This window comes from Carcharhinus amblyrhynchos, unplaced genomic scaffold (genome assembly GCF_965287045.1).
Source record: "Carcharhinus amblyrhynchos unplaced genomic scaffold, sCarAmb.v2.hapA scaffold_52, whole genome shotgun sequence".
Classification (NCBI taxonomy): domain Eukaryota; kingdom Metazoa; phylum Chordata; class Chondrichthyes; order Carcharhiniformes; family Carcharhinidae; genus Carcharhinus; species Carcharhinus amblyrhynchos.
Window position 1 is genome coordinate 941,464 of NW_027649793.1, and position 19,997 is coordinate 961,460.

A 19,997-nucleotide genomic window follows, 5' to 3' on the forward strand; every position below is an offset into this window, starting at 1 on the left:
CCCCCAACTTACCCCCCCACACACACACTCCCCCCAACTTACTCCTCACACACACACTCCCCCCACTTACTCCTCACACACACACTCCCCCCACTTACTCCTCACACACACACTCCCCCCAACTTACTCCTCACACACACACTCCCCCACTTACTCCTCACACACACACTCCCCCCAACTTACTCCTCACACACACACTCCCCCCAACTTACTCCTCACCCCACACTCCCCCCACTTACTCCTCACACACACTCCCCCAACTTACTCCTCACACACACACTCCCCCCACTTACTCCTCACACACACACTCCCCCCAACTTACCCCCCCACACACACACTCCCCCACTTACTCCTCAGACACTCAATCTATTTCCACACAATCTCCCCATTCACACTTTCCCCAGTTTCTTCTTTGTATTCACACTGAGTTCCCACACACAACTCCCTGTACACCACCCCTCACTTTGCACTCTCTCTTTCCCACTGCACAGTCTCCTTCCGCCGCTCTATCCTCTCTCCCCACTCCCCACAATCTACTCGTTTTCAATTGCAATATTGCCTAATGAAGCCCAGCAGATTTTTTTCCATGTGGGAGCTGGACTCACAAACTTGTCAAATAGCAGCATGGGAATCTAACAGTGTGACATGGCTGACATGACTGACTGCTCCCTTTCTTAATGGGGCTACACCTCTCCACAGATCACGTAAATCACCCGGGATCAAGACCGGGAGAATCCCAACCGATCATGACAGTTGCCGTGATTGCCAAAAGCTTTAAGCCTGGTCATTCTCACATCAGGTTGTCACAAAGATAAACAAGACACTTCACCGAGAGCATGTAACTAGTGCCATCAGACACACACATGGGGAGCAGGACGGGGAAAAGATTTGATTGAATTGGTAGGGAGAAACTGTTCCGTCTGGTTGGCAGAGCTGGTGGGGGGCAGGGTGTAGAACAAGGGGGCAGCACGTTATAATTCAAGTCAGACTGTTGAGAGATAGGATGAGGAAACATTACATTACACAGAGGGAATGGAAACCTCTCTCCGTCCCCAGAAGAGTTGTCGAGACTTTCAATTAGAAATGTTGAAATTGTGAGGAAGAGATTCTTTGTCAAGCTGAGGAGTTAAGAGTTGGGTAACCATGGTGGGAAATATGGGGTTAAAATATAGATCAGCCAGAGTCTAACTGGCTGGTTCGATGGACAGAGTGGCCTCCTCCTGCCCTTGTTCAGCAATCTCTCTATCATCTCTTCAGTAATTAGCCTGTGAAAGATGCACACACGCAGACAGAGTACGGAAACCTGTAAAGAAACGGCAGATGGGGGGGTGAGACGGCATTCAGTATAATGTCCTCCTGTTGGATAAGATGGTGTCCAGTCAGCAACTTCCTGTTTTGGAGAGAATTAACCCATTAGTCGCACATGAGTGGTTACCTGTAAGAGGAGCTGAGGGTTTGTCATCAGTCACAGCTTGGCGGGTAGCGTTAGGGGTCAAAGCCAAGGGGTCAAAAGGCCAAAGGTCACCCGTCTCCTGTATTTGGGGAGCATTAGACACAGTAGTATTCTGAGGACTGACGAGCGAATGGTTGAAGACCGTGGGCACCCACCACTGAGTCAGGCTGTCCGAGGTAACGTTGGAAATAGCTGCATTCTCTAGCTCTGCGTTCAAGGGAGCAGACAGCTCCAGTTCCTCCTGCCCCCCTTCCTCATCCTCCTCCTCATCCTCATCCTCCTCGCCATCTTTCCCCTGAGTTTTCGCTGGTGCTGTCTGACGGGTGGTCGAATCTGTATGTGTGCCCGCAGGCCCTTCACCTGGCCCAGACACTGAGAGAGGTTGGTGGTAAAGAAGGAGGGAAAAGGTTATGTTAACTGACAGCATGGAGTTAATGAGACAGCCACTTTCCACTTCCTGTTTGATAGAAATGAAAACCACAGCAGCACTGTGTAAATGCCTGTTCAAATTCCAAATCTGGCAAACACATTGTTCACCCACACCCAATAAAGCTGTGCATTTTCAACCTGTCAACAACAAACCTGGCGACTGTTAATGAAAACTGTTGTTCGGTTTGGAGGCTGTGAATGAAAGATGTTATTCTATATTGCTGTATGTGGAGAAGGTGGAGAGTTTTGATACTGGTGTATTTGTGAGGTAATATCTGACTCTCAGCTCAGCACCTGATCACAAATCCACTCTGTCACGGTACTGGACACTTCTACCTTCATAATATCACCATCTTCATCCCTGTCTTAACACATCTACTGCTGAAACCCTCACCCATACATGTGTTACCTCTGGTCTTCAGTATTCTGATCCTCTCTGGGCTATGACCTTCCTTCTCCTAACCCTGGATTTGTGAAGTCATCTGAAACTCTATTGCCCGTATTGTAACTTGCGTTGAGTCCCAGCTGTGCTTCCTGACCTACACTGGCTCCTGACTGAATAAATTCTTGAATTTAAAATTCTCCTTTGAGTTTACAAATCCCCCCCTACATCCTTGCTGCTCCGTAATCGGCATTCTCCTCCATCCCAAGAACCCTCCCTGTGTCTGTGTGGATTTTTTCCCGGGTGCTCCGGTTTCCTCCCCGTCCAAAGATGTGCAGGAATGTGGATTAGCCAGGCTAAATTTACTGGAGTTCTATGAGGATGTGTCTAGGGCGGTGGATAGAGGAGAGCCGGTGGATGTGGTCTTTCTGGATTTTCAGAAGGCGTTTGATAAGGTACCTCACAAGAGGTTACTGCAGAAGGTCAGAGGACATGGAGTTGGGGGTAGGGTGTTAGCGTGGATAGAGGATTGGTTGTCAAATAGGAGGCAGAGAGTGGGGGTCAATGGGTGCTATTCGGATTGGCGGTTGGTGACTAGTGGAGTGCCCCAGGGGTCGGTGCTGGGGCCTCAGCTATTTACCATTTATATAGATGATCTGGAGGAGGGAACCGAGTGTAGGGTGTCGAAATTTGCTGATGACACCAAGATTGGGGGAAAGGCAAATTGTGCGGAGGGTGTGGAGAGTCTGCAGAAGGATCTAGATAGGCTGGGCGAATGGGCCAGGAAATGGCAAATGGAATTTAATGTTGGCAAGTGTGAGGTGGTCCACTTTGGTAGGAAGAATGGTAGGAAGGACTATTACTTACGTGGCGAAAAACTGCAGCAGGCGACGGTGCAGAGGGACCTCGGGGTCCTTGTGCATGAGTCGCAAAAACCCAGCCTGCAGGTGCAGCAGGTGGTCAGGAAGGCGAATGGGATGCTGGCCTTCATAGCGAGGGGGATTGAATATAAAAGTAGGGAGGTCTTGCTGCAGCTGTATAGGGCATTGGTGAGGCCGCAGCTGGAGTACTGTGTGCAGTTTTGGGCGCCGCACCTGCGCAAGGATATTTTGGCCTTGGAGGGAGTGCAGAGGAGGTTTACTAGGCTGATACCGGAGTTGAGGGGGTTGAGCTATGAGGAGAGGCTGAATAAACTAGGCTTGTACTCGTTAGAGTTTAGAAGAATGAGGGGAGATCTCATTGAGACGTATAAGATGATGAATGGGATGGATAGGATAGAGGTGGAAAGACTCTTCCCGCTCAAAAAAGACAGTAGGACTAGGGGGCACAGCCTCAAGATAAAGGGGGGGCAGTTCAGAACGGAGTTGAGGAGGAACTTCTTCACTCAAAGGGTGGTGAATCTCTGGAATTCTCTGCCCGTTGAAGTGGTGGAGGCTGCCTCGCTAAATATTTTTAAGAAGCGGGTTGATGGGTTTTTGATAAGAGAGGGGATTAAGGGTTATGGGGAGAGGGCGGGAAAGTGGAACTGAGCCACGACAGATCAGCCATGATCTTATTGAATGGCGGGGCAGGCTCGAAGGGCCAGATGGCCTACTCCTGCTCCTATTTCTTATGTTCTTATGTTCTTAAATTGCCCCTTAGTATCCGGGGATTAGCAGAGTAATTACATTGGGTGACAGAGAGAGGGCCTAACTGGGATAGTTGTTGGTGCAGGCTCAAAGAATCAAACAGCCTCCTTTTGCACTGGAGGGATACTATGATCTACGAATTCTATCCTCTGAGCATTCCCTGATTTTAATCATCCACCTTTAATAGGCAAGATCCCAAGCTCTGGATTTGTCTCCCTAAATGTTTCCACCTCTCTATCTTGCTTTCCTCCTTTAAGATAACCCTTGAAACCTTTGAGCAAGCTTTTGGTCACCTGCCTAAGTCTTTCCTGCGTGGATAGTGTCAATTTATGTTTAATAACATTCTTTTTTTTATTATTCATGTATGGGATGTGAGTGTTGCTCGCCAGGTCAGCATTTATTGCCCATCACTTGTTGCTGCTTTTGTGAACCATTGCAGCCCCTGTGAAGAGCCTTGAGGACATTAAACTTGGTTAAAGGTGCGATGTGACTGCGTATGGATCACAGAGTACACTTTCCTTAAAAAAATGAGGTAGAAGGTGAAATATATTCCGATCCCGTACAATCTGCATCTGAAGTTCCCTTATTTAAAAAAAAATTGTAAAGTTAAGGGTAATATCCTCTTCCTCAGAGAGAAGTGGCCAACGATGATCTTTACCTAGGAAAGAATAGAAAGGGTCACAGTTAGAGTGCCAGTACCTGCAACTCTTGTAATGTGAATAGGTTGGGGAGAATGGGTCCTGGAGATGCCGTGAAGGGAGACTTTGTAGCTTTTGCCAATGGTTAGGCCTGTGATGTTTGCCATCCGCTGATCACCACCTAGGACTGTCTCTGATAGGACAGCATTCGTGGAAGGATCTCTGTAACTTAGAAGCAACGTATCAAATAAGCCTTCTGCGACGTCCCAGGACAGCACAGTGTGGCTGGAGGTGACGGTCAATGCAAGAGGGTTTGCAGCCTCCTTGGAGCCTGTGACTGAAGTTCTGGAAACTGTAGGCTCTCGGAGACTCCCTACAGGAGGGAGGTGGATTCTGGAAGTTAATCGGGATGAGCCGCTATTTCCTGTTTTATCCTTCCCTATTTAAAGGAAATGGAAAGAGTAGGGGGATTAAAGTCCATTTCTGATTGGAAATAAAAGTTATTTTTCTCTATATTGTGTGACTACTGTGTGAGGCACCTTCTAACTAATGATCAGCGCAATGTTTGATCATTAAGTTAAAACTAAGAGAAAATGATTTCCAATTGGTCTGCTCCACATCTGACAACAATTCACTGTCACTTTAGAACTCTCATTAAATAGCTTTTTTTCATGGAAACTAAGGGATCTCATTGAAAAGCAAAATAGTTGATTAAAGTTATCCTTAGCTCCCTGGATTTAAGTAGAATCACAGAATGATACACTGAGGCCCATCACGCCATGCCAGCTCTTTAGAAAAGCCGTCCAATTAGTCCCATTGCCCACTCTGTTTATCAACCTTTGTTATTCAAGTGTTTATCCAATTCCTTTTGGGAAGTTACTGTTTAAACTGTTTCCACTGCCCTTTCAGACAGTGCATTCCCAATCACAGTGACTCACTGCAGAAAACAATAACATCAACATTGAATAAAGGGAGCAATCCTCAAGGATTTGCAGGAGCAGAGGATTCTGGATGTATATCTGCATAAATCATTGAGGTTGGCAGAGCAGATTGAAAGTATAATTAATAAAGCTTACAGCTTTACCAACAGGGGCTTAGAGTACCAAAGTTAGGAAGTTATGATAAACTGGATAAAACATTTCTTCAATCCCATATAGGATTCTATATGAAAGGACATAATCTCAGAGTAAGGGGTTGCCCCTTTACAACAGAAATGAGGAGGAACTTGTTCTCTTAGAGGTAGTGGAATTCTTCACTGCAGAGGGTTGTCCTGCCTGGGTTGTTAAGGATGGGGTTAAGATGGGAAAGTGGAGCTGAGAATTATCACATCAGTCCAGTCATGATCTCATTGAATGTGGAGCAGATGTGATGGGCTGAATGGCCTACTTCAGTTCCCCATCAAATGGTCTTATTCTCAACTAGAGTATTACATCCAATTTTGGGCTTCACACTTTAGAAAGGTTCTTAGGGCATTAGAGAAGGAATGGAAAAGATTCACAAAAATTATTCCAGGTAACTTCAGTTACGCAGAGAAATTGGGAAAATTTGGGAATGTTCTTTTTGGAGACGAGAAGGTAGAGGGGACATTTATTCGAGGTGTTCAAAATCACAAGGGGTGAGTCGACATGGAGAAGCTGTTCTTATTAGTGAAGGGTTGAGATCACAGATTTAAAGTCAGTTTCCTTTCATTCTTTCACAGGTTGTGGGTGGAGCTGGGCTCAGCCAGCATTTGTTGGCCACCCCTGAAAAAAAGATAGACAAAAGAAGCAACGCTGACATGAGGAAAAGCTTTTTAAGACAGCGAGTGATTCAGATTGGGAATAGACTGCCTGAGAGTGAGATGGAGCAGATTCAATTGGGGCTTTCAATAGAGAATTGGAACATTAGAGCAAGAATTGCGGGGTTTGGGAGAAATAGGACTAGGTGAATTGCCCTTACGAAGCGCGAGAACAGATATGAAGAGCTGAATGGCATCTTTCCAGTCTGTGATCAATTTTATGATTCTCTACTGCTCAAGTAGTGTTTGATTTAGTTTACTCTTAAACAATGAGGGATTAAGCTGTGACAATGCTAGCTGACTGGTTCAGGTGTTTAAATACCTCCAAGGATCTCCTTCTTGGTTGGTTCAGATGTGTGTAGACGGCTCTCAGATCCTTTGCCTGATCGCCGGGCATCGAGAGAAGTTTCTCGGGTTCTGTCTGAAGAAGGAGAGCCAACAGGACCTTTCCTGTGCTTCAATGCAGGGGGAATCCCGGGGGACCCGGTTATCTTTCTTCCAGGGCCCATGGGTCTCCCTGGCCTTACCAAGATAGCTCCTGGTCTCTTCCTAACAGGACCTTGTCCACCTTTGGACTGTGTGGCTTCCTGCCCCGTCTCTGAATTGATTTGGACTCTGGGGGGCGGGATGACAAGTTGCACCTTGGGGGAGCCAAGCAGGTTTTTGGCAAAAGCTGGGTAGCGTCGAATGACAGATCGCGCTGTCGTGCTGACATCGGCAGAGAGTTTGGCAGCTGCTATCTTTCTGGAGATGGTCTTCGAGGTGTCCTGGATGAATTGGTTCTCGCTGGCAGCCATTGTGGGATCTGAGTGGCTGCCAGCCAGTTTCCGCTGGTTGAGACCTTCTGTTGAAACAGAGCTGAGAGTAAGTAGCTGTTGCCTGCAGCAAGAGGCTAGAATGGCACTTTCTCATTAGTGTGTGTGACTTTCTTGGACCTTCACTTCACACATGAATTCCCACCTGAATCCTGCCCTATTCACCTGCTGTGACAAAAGACTTTCCTCTCATATTAGTTACAATCACTTTTACCTTACAATATCCCCAGTGAGGAACAGACAAACCTGCTAAATTTCAACAGGACCTTTGGAGTGAGTACAGTTTAACCAAATGATCTGTGACCTGTTATGCCACTGATCTTTGACTCAGCAAGCTGGGCAGAAAGCTAGCAGCTTGTGTTAAGTAGGGGGCATTTCCCACACACAGTATCTAATCTCAGTGATCGTCACTCTCTCCAAATAGGTCCTGTTGCATACCAGCAAGTTCCAATAGTCAGATTTGCAAATGACACTAAAGTAGGTGTGATAGTAAGTTACGATAATGAAAATGGATATGGATTGGTTAAGTGAATTTTGACAGATGGAGTTTAACATGTATAAATGTGAGGTTATCCATTTTGGTAAGAAAACTACAAAGGCAAATTATCTCAATGGAGAGAAACTTCAGAGTGCTTCTGCACTCTGATGCAGTGCTTCTGATGTTCACGCAGGGGGACATGAATATAGCTGAGGAGGACACTGGGTTGCAGGGGTGTAAAATAGACAGTATTGCAGTTGATAAGGGGGATGTGCTGGATATTCTAGAGGGGCTGAAAATAGATAAGTCCCCTGGTCCGGATGGGATCTACCCTAGGATTCTCTGGGAGGCTAGAGAGGTGATTGCAGAGCCTCTGGCTCAGATCTTCAGGTCGTCATTGGTCTCTGGTGTAGTCCCGGAGGATTGGAGGATAGCGAATGTTGTCCCATTGTTTAAGAAGGGGAACAGAGACTTTGCCGGGAATTATAGACCGGTGAGTCTTACTTCTGTTGTGGGCAAGGTTTTAGAAAAAATTATTAGGGATAGGATTTATAGTTATTTGGAGTGTAATGAATTGATTAGAAATAGTCAGCATGGTTTTGTAGCAGGTAGGTCGTGCCTTACTAACCTTACTGAGTTTTTTGAGAAGGTGACCAAAGAGGTGGATGGGGGCAAGGCAGTAGACGTGGTATATATGGATTTTAGTAAGGCGTTCGATAAGGTTCACCATGGTAGGCTTCTGCAGAAAATGCAGATGTATGGGATTGTGGGTAATCTAAGAAGTTGGATCAGGAATTGGCTATCAGATAGGAGACAGAGGGTGGTGGTTGATAGTAAATATTCGTCATGGAGTTCGGTTACGAGTGGTGTGCCTCAGGGATCTGTTTTGGGGCCACTGTTGTTTGTAATCTTTATTAATGATCTGGATGAGGGTATAGTTGGGTGGATTAGTAAATTTGCTGATGACACCAAAGTCGGAGGTGTGGTAGATTGTGAGGAAGGGTGTCATAGTCTGCAGGGAGACTTAGATAGGTTGCAGAGCTGGGCCGAGAGGTGGCGGATGGAATTTAATGCGGAGAAGTGTGAGGTAATTCACTTTGGTAGGAGCAACAGATGTGTCGAGTATAGGGCTAACGGGAGGACTTTGAATAGTGTGGATGAACAGAGGGATCTAGGTGTATGTGTACATAGATCCCTGAAAGTTGGGAATCAAGTAGATAAGGTTGTTAAGAAGGCGTACAGTGTCTTGGCATTTATTGGTAGGGGGATTGAATTTAGGAGTCGCAGTGTCTTGTTGCAACTGTACACTACTCTGGTGCGGCCGCACTTGGAGTACTGTGTGCAGTTCTGGCCCCCACATTACAAGAAGGATGTGGAGGCTTGGGAGAGGGTGCAGAGGAGGTTTACTAGGATGTTGCCTGGTATGGTGGGGAGGTCCTATGAGGAGAGACTGAGGGATTTAGGGTTGTTTTCGTTGGAAAGAAGGCGGCTAAGAGGGGATCTTATTGAAACATATAAGATGATTAGAGGTTTAGATAGGGTGGATAGTGATAGCCTTTTTCCTCAGATGGAGAAAGCTAGCACGAGGGGGCATGGCTTTAAATTAAGGGGGGGTAGCTACAGGACGGATGTCAGGGGTAGGTTCTTTACCCAGCGGGTGGTGAGGGATTGGAATGCCCTGCCTGCTGCAGTTGTAAATGCGCCTAGTTTGGGGGCGTTTAAGAGATCTATGGATAGGTTTATGGACGAAAAGGGATTGGTATAGGCTAGTGGGTCATTGTTTTTGTAACTGGTCGGCGCAACATCGTGGGCCGAAGGGCCTGTTCTGTGCTGTAATGTTCTATGTTCTATGTTCTATGTTCTGCGCAGATGGATCAAGGTGTCCTGAGTCACTGAAAATTAATCTGCAGGTATAGCTGGTAATAAGGAAAGTAAAAGGAATTTATTGCTAAAGGAATAGAATATAAAAGTAGTGAAGTATTATTTTTACTGTGTAAAGTATCAGTGAAAGTGCACTTAGAATATTGTGTACAATTTTAGCCCCCTTGAGGAGGGACGTAGCTGATTGGAGATGGTTCAGAGAAGGTTTACTAGATTGAAGAGAGATTGGGCAGTTTAGGCCCATACTCCCTGGAGTTTAGAAGAATAAGAGGAGATCTAATTGAGGTGTACAAGATGATAAGGGAGTTTGACAAAATAGACTTGTAGAGGATGTTTCCTCTTGTGGGGCAATCTAGAACAAAAGGTTTTAGGATAAGGGGTAGCAAATTTAAAACAGAGATGATGAGAACTTACTTCTTGCAAAGGATGATGAATCTGTGGAATTCACTGTGGATGACGTAACATTGAGTCAATTTAAGGAAAAGGTGGACAGATTTTTAATTAGTCTAATGAAAGGGCTATGGTGAATGGGCAGGAAAGTGGAGTTGAGATCAACTATGATTGTACTGGATGGTGGAACAGGGCTCAAGGGATTGAATTATCTACTCCTGCTCCGAGTTTCTATATTTTATGATTTTTATCAAGTTTGTCCATTCTGTTTGAAGTATTTCTTGGAGTGAGTCTGAAGCCTATGACACTCTAATCTGCTTCACTGTAACATGGTTATTAACATCTAAAATAAAAGCAAAATAAAACAAATTGCGGATGCTGGAAATCTGAAATAAAATTGGAAAATGCTGGGAGAAAAGCAGCATGTCTGTTGGCATCTGTGGAGAGACAAGAGAGTTAATGTTCAATAGCTTGGTTCTCTCTTCATAGATGCTGTCAGATTGCCTGAGATTTTCCAGAATATTCTGTTTTTGATGAGAACAAGGTCTGAACTTCAATTACCACTTCTGGGTTTTAACGATTGATTCTATTTAAAGAGATGTTGCCTGGATGATTTCCAGGGGTGTGAACAAAATCCCAAAGAGCGCACCCCCCAAACCCACCACTTCTTTCCTCCCTCAAAAAAAGTTGATAAACACTGAGAGCCTTTAAAAACTCTTCAATTTTAAAATTCATCCGTGGGATGTGGGTGTCGCTGGCTGTGCCAGCATTTTTGGCACAAGTAGACCAGACCGGGTAATGTTGGCAGATTTCCTTCCCTAAAGGACATTTGTGAAATAGACAGGCTCTTGCAACAATGGTTTTACTTTGAATTTGAGATTCAGAGATCACCAGCAGCTGTGAACTGGACACTCTGGTCCAGTGAAAATACCACTGTGCTGCCTCCACTCCAAGGATGCCCACATCCTGTGAATGAATAAAAAGGAACCTAATTCATTTCTCATAGGTGGTGGAAGGAGTCCAAAGAAACCCACGTGAGTCCAACTTCATCCAACGCTCAGGATATCAACTGTAGAAATAAAAAAGGAAGAGAAGATGGAAGGATGGAGTTTCTACAGGAAAAAGGAGAGAAGATCCAGCTGATTTGGAGACTGTCTTGCCAGGACGCACTGTAGTGAAGAAGAAAAGACTGCCTGAGCACTCCCAATGTCCAATTGTTCCACAATCAAAGCTGCTGAGCAATCTCCTGGAGGAAAAAGGCAGGGAGGTAAATAAAACTGAACAGTGTTTTCAAACGACAGTCAAAGGACCTGGAGAGAGAAGCAAAGAACTCAATGGTCAATATTATCCCTGAGATTTGCACAGAGGTTCATCGCTTGACGCTGAAATAGGTAGCAACATATGTGGGTGAGGGGTATGATGGAACAGGTAGTGTATACCACAGATTCAAGTAAACCGTGCTGGTTTTAGTATGTTACAGAGAACAGGTGATAAACTCTGTCCTTGCAAAATTTTAAATAATTTGTGCTTTTCTCCATTTAACTTAGTCAGTTATCACCAATCTGTGGTTTAAACTTTCCATAAACCCCTCTTTTTGGTGTAACTTATTGTCAGCATAACACACTCCTCGCTGCAACATAATCCTCGCTGCAACACTCTCTGTAACACAATCCTCGCTGTAACACTCTCTCTGTAACACAATCCTCGCTGCAACTCTCTCTCTGTAACATAATCCTCACTGTAACACTCTCTCTGTAACACAATCCTCGCTGCAACTCTCTCTCTGTAACATAATCCTCACTGTAACACTCTCTCTGTAACACAATCCTCGCTGCAACTCTCTCTCTGTAACGTAATCCTCACTGTAACACTCTCTCTGTAACACAATCCTGGCTGCAACTCTCTCTCTGTAACATAATCCTCACTGTAACACTCTCTCTGTAACACAATCCTCGCTGTAACACTCTCTCTGTAACATAATCCTCACTGTAACACTCTCTCTGTAACACAATCCTCGCTGCAACTCTCTCTCTGTAACATAATCCTCACTGTAACACTCTCTCTGTAACACAATCCTCGCTGTAACACTCTCTCTGTAACATAATCCTCACTGTAACACTCTCTCTGTAACACAATCCTCGCTGCAACTCTCTCTCTGTAACATAATCCTCACTGTAACACTCTCTCTGTAACACAATCCTCGCTGTAACACTCTCTCTGTAACATAATCCTCACTGTAACACTCTCTCTGTAACACAATCCTCGCTGCAACTCTCTCTCTGTAACATAATCCTCACTGTAACACTCTCTCTGTAACACAATCCTCGCTGTAACACTCTCTCTGTAACACAATCCTCACTGTAACACTCTCTCTGTAACACAATCCTCGCTGCAACTCTCTCTCTGTAACATAATCCTCACTGTAACACTCTCTCTGTAACACAATCCTCGCTGTAACACTCTCTCTGTAACATAATCCTCACTGTAACACTCTCTCTGTAACACAATCCTCACTGTAACACTCTCTCTGTAACACAATCCTCGCTGCAACTCTCTCTCTGTAACATAATCCTCACTGTAACACTCTCTCTGTAACACAATCCTCGCTGCAACTCTCTCTCTGTAACATAATCCTCACTGTAACATTCTCTGTAACACTCTCTCTGTAACACAATCCTCTCTGTAACACTCTCTCTGTAACACAATCCTCTCTGTAACACTCTCTGTAACATAATCCTCACTGTAACATTCACTGTAACACAATCCTCACTGTAACACTCTGTAACACAATCCCCTCTGTAACACTCTCTGTAACACAATCCTCGCTGCAACACTCTCTCTGTAACACAATCCTCGCTGTAACACTCTCTCTGTAACATAATCCTCACTGTAACACTCTCTCTGTAACACAATCCTCACTGTAACACTCTCTCTGTAACACAATCCTCACTGTAACACTCTCTCTGTAACACAATCCTTGCTGCAACTCTCTCTCTGTAACATAATCCTCACTGTAACACTCTCTCTGTAACACAATCCTCGCTGCAACTCTCTCTCTGTAACATAATCCTCACTGTAACATTCTCTGTAACACTCTCTCTGTAACACAATCCTCTCTGTAACACTCTCTCTGTAACACAATCCTCTCTGTAACACTCTCTGTAACATAATCCTCACTGTAACATTCACTGTAACACAATCCTCACTGTAACACTCTGTAACACAATCCCCTCTGTAACACTCTCTGTAACACAATCCTCACTGCAACACTCTCTCTGTAACACAATCCTTACTGTAACACCCTCTGTAACACTCTCTCTGTAACACAATCCTCACTGTAACACTCTCTCTGTAACACAATCCTCGCTGCAACACTCTCTCTGTAACACAATCCTCGCTGCAACTCTCTCTCTGTAACGTAATCCTCACTGTAACACTCTCTCTGTAACACAATCCTCACTGTAACACTCTCTCTGTAACACAATCCTCGCTGCAACTCTCTCTCTGTAACATAATCCTCACTGTAACACTCTCTCTGTAACACAATCCTGGCTGCAACTCTCTCTCTGTAACATAATCCTCACTGTAACACTCTCTCTGTAACACAATCCTCGCTGCAACTCTCTCTCTGTAACATAATCCTCACTGTAACACTCTCTCTGTAACACAATCCTCGCTGTAACACTCTCTCTGTAACATAATCCTCACTGTAACACTCTCTCTGTAACACAATCCTTGCTGCAACTCTCTCTCTGTAACATAATCCTCACTGTAACACTCTCTCTGTAACACAATCCTCGCTGTAACACTCTCTCTGTAACATAATCCTCACTGTAACACTCTCTCTGTAACACAATCCTCGCTGCAACTCTCTCTCTGTAACATAATCCTCACTGTAACACTCTCTCTGTAACACAATCCTCGCTGCAACTCTCTCTCTGTAACATAATCCTCACTGTAACACTCTCTCTGTAACACAATCCTCGCTGTAACACTCTCTCTGTAACATAATCCTCACTGTAACACTCTCTCTGTAACACAATCCTCACTGTAACACTCTCTCTGTAACACAATCCTTGCTGCAACTCTCTCTCTGTAACATAATCCTCACTGTAACACTCTCTCTGTAACACAATCCTCGCTGCAACTCTCTCTCTGTAACATAATCCTCACTGTAACATTCTCTGTAACACTCTCTCTGTAACACAATCCTCTCTGTAACACTCTCTCTGTAACACAATCCTCTCTGTAACACTCTCTGTAACATAATCCTCACTGTAACATTCACTGTAACACAATCCTCACTGTAACACTCTGTAACACAATCCCCTCTGTAACACTCTCTGTAACACAATCCTCGCTGCAACACTCTCTCTGTAACACAATCCTTACTGTAACACCCTCTGTAACACTCTCTCTGTAACACAATCCTCACTGTAACACTCTCTCTGTAACACAATCCTCGCTGCAACACTCTCTCTGTAACACAATCCTCGCTGCAACTCTCTCTCTGTAACATAATCCTCACTGTAACACTCTCTCTGTAACACAATCCTTGCTGCAACTCTCTCTGTAACACAATCCTCACTGTAACATTCTCGGTAACACTCTCTCTGTAACACAATCCTCACTGTAACATTCTCTATAACACTCTCTCTGTAACACAATCTTCACTGTAACATTCTCGGTAACACTCTCTCTGTAACACAATCCTCACTGTCTGTTGTCTAACACAGTAGAAATCTGAGGAATCTCAAGCAGGAATTTTTACTGCTTGCCTCAGATTCCTCTCACTGTAATATTCTCCAGCTTTCTGTGACTATATGGATAACAAGCCTTGCTTTTAGCTACCTTGCTCGCACAGCTTGTATGAAGCAGCCTTTCTGTCTCACTCTCTCCATGATAACAGGCTTTTTGTCAGACTCTCTGAGACTGTGGCCCAATGTACCAAGGGGAACAAGGCTCAATACTGCTTCTTACATCTACCTCCAGGAACCACTGCCAACCGACAGATGTCTAAGCAGGCACTGGGGAATCTAAACTCACTATTGAGATGTCTAAGTACAAGTGGGCCAAGAGGTATTGGATTTAAGTAATGATTTAGTACTAAGTCTTCACTCCATCAGATTATGGTTAGCAGGGCTGAGACAGCATCGGAATCTGGGTCAAAGGGTTGGGTTATGTAAAGGAGATTCCAGCTGTGAGCTGACATCCGTTGAATGTTGTAGTATGTCTCCTGTGTCACCTGTTTCCTTAACTGAATGTACCTCCTCCCACTCTGGAGGTTAGCAAATAGCGTACCCTGCATTTAAAGAAAATGACCTTTGGGTGCAGCTGGATCATATCATTCTCTGATATTACCATTGCCATGCCCTCTGGCATTGCCAAACTTGGCCAACCTCACACTCTTCTCGTGACCACTTTCTGCAGAGAGTGCAGAAAGCCTGAACTGTTTTTCTTGCCACTCCCTGAGTAACCATGAACCTCTTCACTTCGTTGCTAATTCCAGAACCTTCTCATGAGACGCTCTTGTCCAAATAATGGGCCCGGCCAATTGTCAGTTGACTACAAAGCAGTGAAATCCAGCGAGATCGTGAGGAATCACTGACTGGGGATCTTGAATGAGTATTTACTTGTTGGTTCCCTGTCTCCCTGCCTGGAGATGTCACACATTGTGGGGTTCATGTCCTGGATCAACACACAACAAGCTAAAGCAGCTTTCTGTCGAACTTGGGATGCGTTGCGTAAGGATTCTGAAAGCATAACTAAGGTAATGAATGAAACTCGTCCATACTGATGATGGTTTGAAAGGTGTTAATCTATTATTTGTGTTTACAGTAACAAAATAATCAGTAGAGATAGGAGGACAATATATCACAGAGTTTGAGGTAACAGAGTGATTAGAATGGTGACCTATGATGGAGCTGAACACACACGTACCACGCTGAGGTTAGCTGCATCATTAACAAGCTGAATCTGCATTTTTACAACTGCGTCTGATGTTTAATAAAATGAAACAACTTTGAACAAGAAATCAGTCTAACGTGATCAATACAGGAAAACCAAGGTGGAAAAAGTTTTAAGTATTTAAAACAGCCATGGCTGAGTGGGTGGCACTTTGACCTTGGAATCAGAGTTCAAGTGCAACTCTTGGGCACATGATTCCGGGCTGACACTCCAGCGAAGTAATGTTGGAGTTCTGTGCCATCCGCAGTGCCATATTTCAGATGAGATGTTAAATATCAGGTGTAAAAAGATTTCCTGCCCGACACTGAGCACCCAACTAACATCACTGAAACAGGAGACCTGGATATTCTCATGGTATTGCTTGTGGGATCTTGCTGTGCGCAAATCAGCTGCTGCGTTTCCCACATTTCAACAGCAAGTACGCTTTCAGGACAGACTTGATAGGCCTTTCCGAGGCGAAAGAAACGCAAATTCTTTCTTCTTATTTTCAACAGCACGGTTGAAAACACGAAGTGAGGTGGAAATTGATACCTGGGTCAGGATTCGCCAACCTCATCCGTGGCCGGGACTCGCCAGTCCTGCTGCTGTGAATGGAGGTTTGGTTGAGCGCCTAATTTTCCATTCTCACTGGCAGCAGTGGCAGGGTGTACAACATTGGAGAATTCTGACCCTGGTCTTCAGGGGCCTTTCAGAGACAGGGTCATTTGACAATATATCACTGCTGACCCTGGTCACATACAGGGAATTTGGAAGTGTATCCCAGATTCTGGAAGCGTGCTTCAAATGTGTGTGGCTGTATATCGAGATCCAGATAGCATAATGTACTCTCTGCAGTCTCCCTGCATTGGAGCCATGACTTGTGACAGTGATTTGGTTCTTTTATTCCCTTCAAGATGAATTGCTCTGGCTTCTGAGTTTGGCATTTGGCAGCCAACGGACTGTCATTAAGGGAAAGGAGTTCATGAGAGAGCAGCAAAAACTGGGAAGACATACACACAAGTTCCGTTCTCACTTCCCTCCATTCCATCTGGGAATTGAGGCAAAAAAAACGAGCTACACAGTAAAACACAGCTTGCAGTATCCTAGTCATAGCAGAGAGGTGTTGTTCAAAGCAGTGAGTGCAAAGTGTGAAAGGACAGACTTGGATCTGTACAGAGTCTTAATGGTGCCTCAAAATCCATTTCAAACATCTTCATATACAGACGGTTATTTAAAATCAACTGATTTCCAGCCCTTTGAACATGTTTGAACAAATTTGTTGAGATCTACATCAACTGGAAAGAGACAAATGGTCGGCTGACATGTTTATCATTTTCAATTCTCACTCTTGTCTGCAATCCTGTTCATGGCTTTGCCTCTTCCCATCTCTGTCATTTCCTCCCGTTCCTCAATCCTCCGAGATAGCTGCGCTCCTCCAACACGACCATCTCACACAACCCTGATTTTAAATTATTCCACCATTGGCAGCCGTGCCTGCAACTGTCCGAACCCTGGGCTCTGGAATATCCTCCCTAAACCTCTCCACATCTTTATCTCCCTCTCTCCTTCTTTAAAACCTACCACTTTGAACAATGTTCAAACATGGACAAAAGATCTGAACTCCAGAGGTGAGGTAAGAGTGATTGCCTGAAACATCAAGACAGCATTTGACCGAGTGTGGCATCATGAAGTCTGAGCAAAATTGGAGTGAGTGAGAATCAGAGAGAAAATTCTCCGGTGGTTGGAGTCGGACCTTGTACAAAGGAAGATGCTTGTGATTGTTGGAGGTCAGTCATCTCCACTCCAGGACATCTCTGTGAGAGTTTCTGAGCATAGTATCCTAGGCGCAACCATCTTTAGCTGCTTCATCAGTGACCTTCCCTCCATCATAAGGTCAAAAGTGGGGATGTTTGCTAATGACTGAAGCAATGGATCCCCAAATTCAGTAAGTCCTGGACAATATCCAGGTTTAGGCTGACAATTGGGAATTAACATTCACTTGACACAAGTGCCAGGCAATAGCTGTCTCCAAAAAGGGATGATCTACCCATCGCCCCTTGACATTCAATGGCATTACCATCACTAAGTACTCCATTATCAACATCCGAAGGGTTACCATTGACCAGAAACTGAACTGGATTAACCATTAAATATAACAGCAAAATACTGCAGATGCTGGACACTGAAACAAAAACAGAGAAACTGGAAAACTCAGTAGGTCTGACAGAATCCATAGGGAAAGGGAATAGAGTTAACATTCCGAGTCTGCAATACTCTTTTTCAGAACTAAAGAGAGGGGAAGATGTCATTATATATAAGAGAGGTGGAACAGCTGGAACAGCAATTCATAGGAACGGGGAACGATACAACAAAGATATATCAAAATTTAATAACAAGAGACAGATGGCCCGTGGGGGAAGGGTAGGGGGGGTTTTTGCAAAGGAACATAAATGCTTGGGATACAAAAAATGATCCAGATGGAGGAGGAAGGTCACAGCCTAAAGTTGTTGAACTCAACATTGAGTCCAGAAGGTTGTAATTGCTAAATCAGAAGGTGAGATGTTATTCCTCCAGCTTGCACTCGGCTTCACTGGAGCATTATAGCAGGCCAAGGAATGAAACGTGGGCTTGAGAGTAAGATGGTGAGTTGAAATGACAAGTGACAGGAAGATTGGCGTCATGCTTGCGGACTGAGTGAAGGTGTTCCAAAAAGCAGTCACCCTGTCTGCATTTCGTCTCCTCAGTATAGGGGAAACTGCACTGGGAGCAGTGAATACAGTAGACCAACTTGTAGGAGGTACAAATGAGGTGTGGTTTTACCTGAAAGGACTATTTGGGGCCTTGAACTATGAGGTGGGAGGGGGTAAAGGGACAGGTGTTGCACCTTCTGCAATTGCAAGGAAAGATGCCAAGGGAAGGGGATGGGGAGTTGAGGGTGATGCAGGAATGGATCAGGATGTCCCAGAGAAAACAGTCTCTGCGGAATACCGATGCAGGAGGGTAAGGGGAAGGTGTGTTGTGTGAGGACATCATGCTGGAGTTGGCAGAAATGGTGGAGTGTGATCCTTTGAAATGTGGAGGCTGGTAGGGATGAGAAGTGGGGACAAGGGGCCCCTATTATGGTTCTTGGAGGGAGGGGAAGGGGGGAGAGCGGGAAATATGGTTGAACACAGTGGAATGCCCTGTCAACCACAGGGTGTAGCGGGGGGAAGGGATGGGGTTTGGGAACCTCGGCTAAGGAGAAAAACAGATACTTCAGAAGTATCGTTTTGGAAGATAACATCATAATGCTCCAGTGAAGCCGAGTGCAAGCTGGAGGAATAACATCTCACCTTCTGATTTAGCAATTACAACCTTCTGGACTCAATGTTGAGTTCAATAATTTTAGGCTGTGACCTTCCTCCTCCATCTGGATCATTTTTTGTATCCCAAACATTTATGTTCCTTTTCAAAAACCCCCCCTACCCTTCCCCCATGGGCCATCTGTCTCTTGTTCTTAAATTTTGATATATCTTTATTGTATTGTTCCCAGTTCCTATGAATTGCTGTTCCAACTGTTCCACCTCTCTTATATATAATGACATCTTCCCCTCTCTTTAGTTCTGAAAAAGAGTACTGTAGACTCGAAATGTTAACTCTATTCCCTTTCCCTATGGATTCTGTCAGACCTACTGAGTTTTCCAGTTTTCTCTGTTTTTGTTTCAGTATCCAGAGGTGGGGAAACTGGGAGAATGGGATGGAGTACTTACAGGAAGCAGAGTGTGAGGTAACTGGGATTTGGTGGGTTTCTAATGAATATTGGTGGTCAGTCTATCTTTGGAAATGGAGACTGAGGTCAAGGAAGGGGAGGGATATGTTGGAGAGTGGTCCTAAGAAGGTGAGAGAGGGATGGAAATTGAAAGCAAAATTGATAAAACTTTCCAGGTCCAGATGAGAGTGGTACTGACACAATCATCAATGTAATGGAAAAAGGCCCAAGTAGGACTGTAACAAGGAGTGTTCCACATAACCCACAAAAAGACAGGCATAACTGGGACCCATATAAATACTATGGCTACAAGGGTAGCTCAAAGGCTAGGAATCCTGCAGCAAGTAACTCGTCTCCCAACTCCCCAAAACCTGTTTGCAAGGCACAAGTCTGTAGTGTGATGGAGTATTCTCCACTTGCCTGGGTGAGCAC

At 44.8% G+C, this 19,997-nt stretch overlaps 1 protein-coding gene across 1 annotated transcript in view; it reads right to left on the minus strand.

Moving 5' to 3' along the window:
- LOC145337570 (tenascin-X-like) overlaps window positions 1-19,997 on the minus strand; it is a 214,373-nt gene that overhangs the window by 118,953 nt on the left and 75,423 nt on the right. The window contains 3 exon segments of the mRNA XM_080182362.1: window positions 1,436-1,825; window positions 4,592-4,969; window positions 6,630-7,151. Coding sequence (XP_080038488.1) covers window positions 1,436-1,825; window positions 4,592-4,969; window positions 6,630-7,151 — 1,290 coding nt within the window.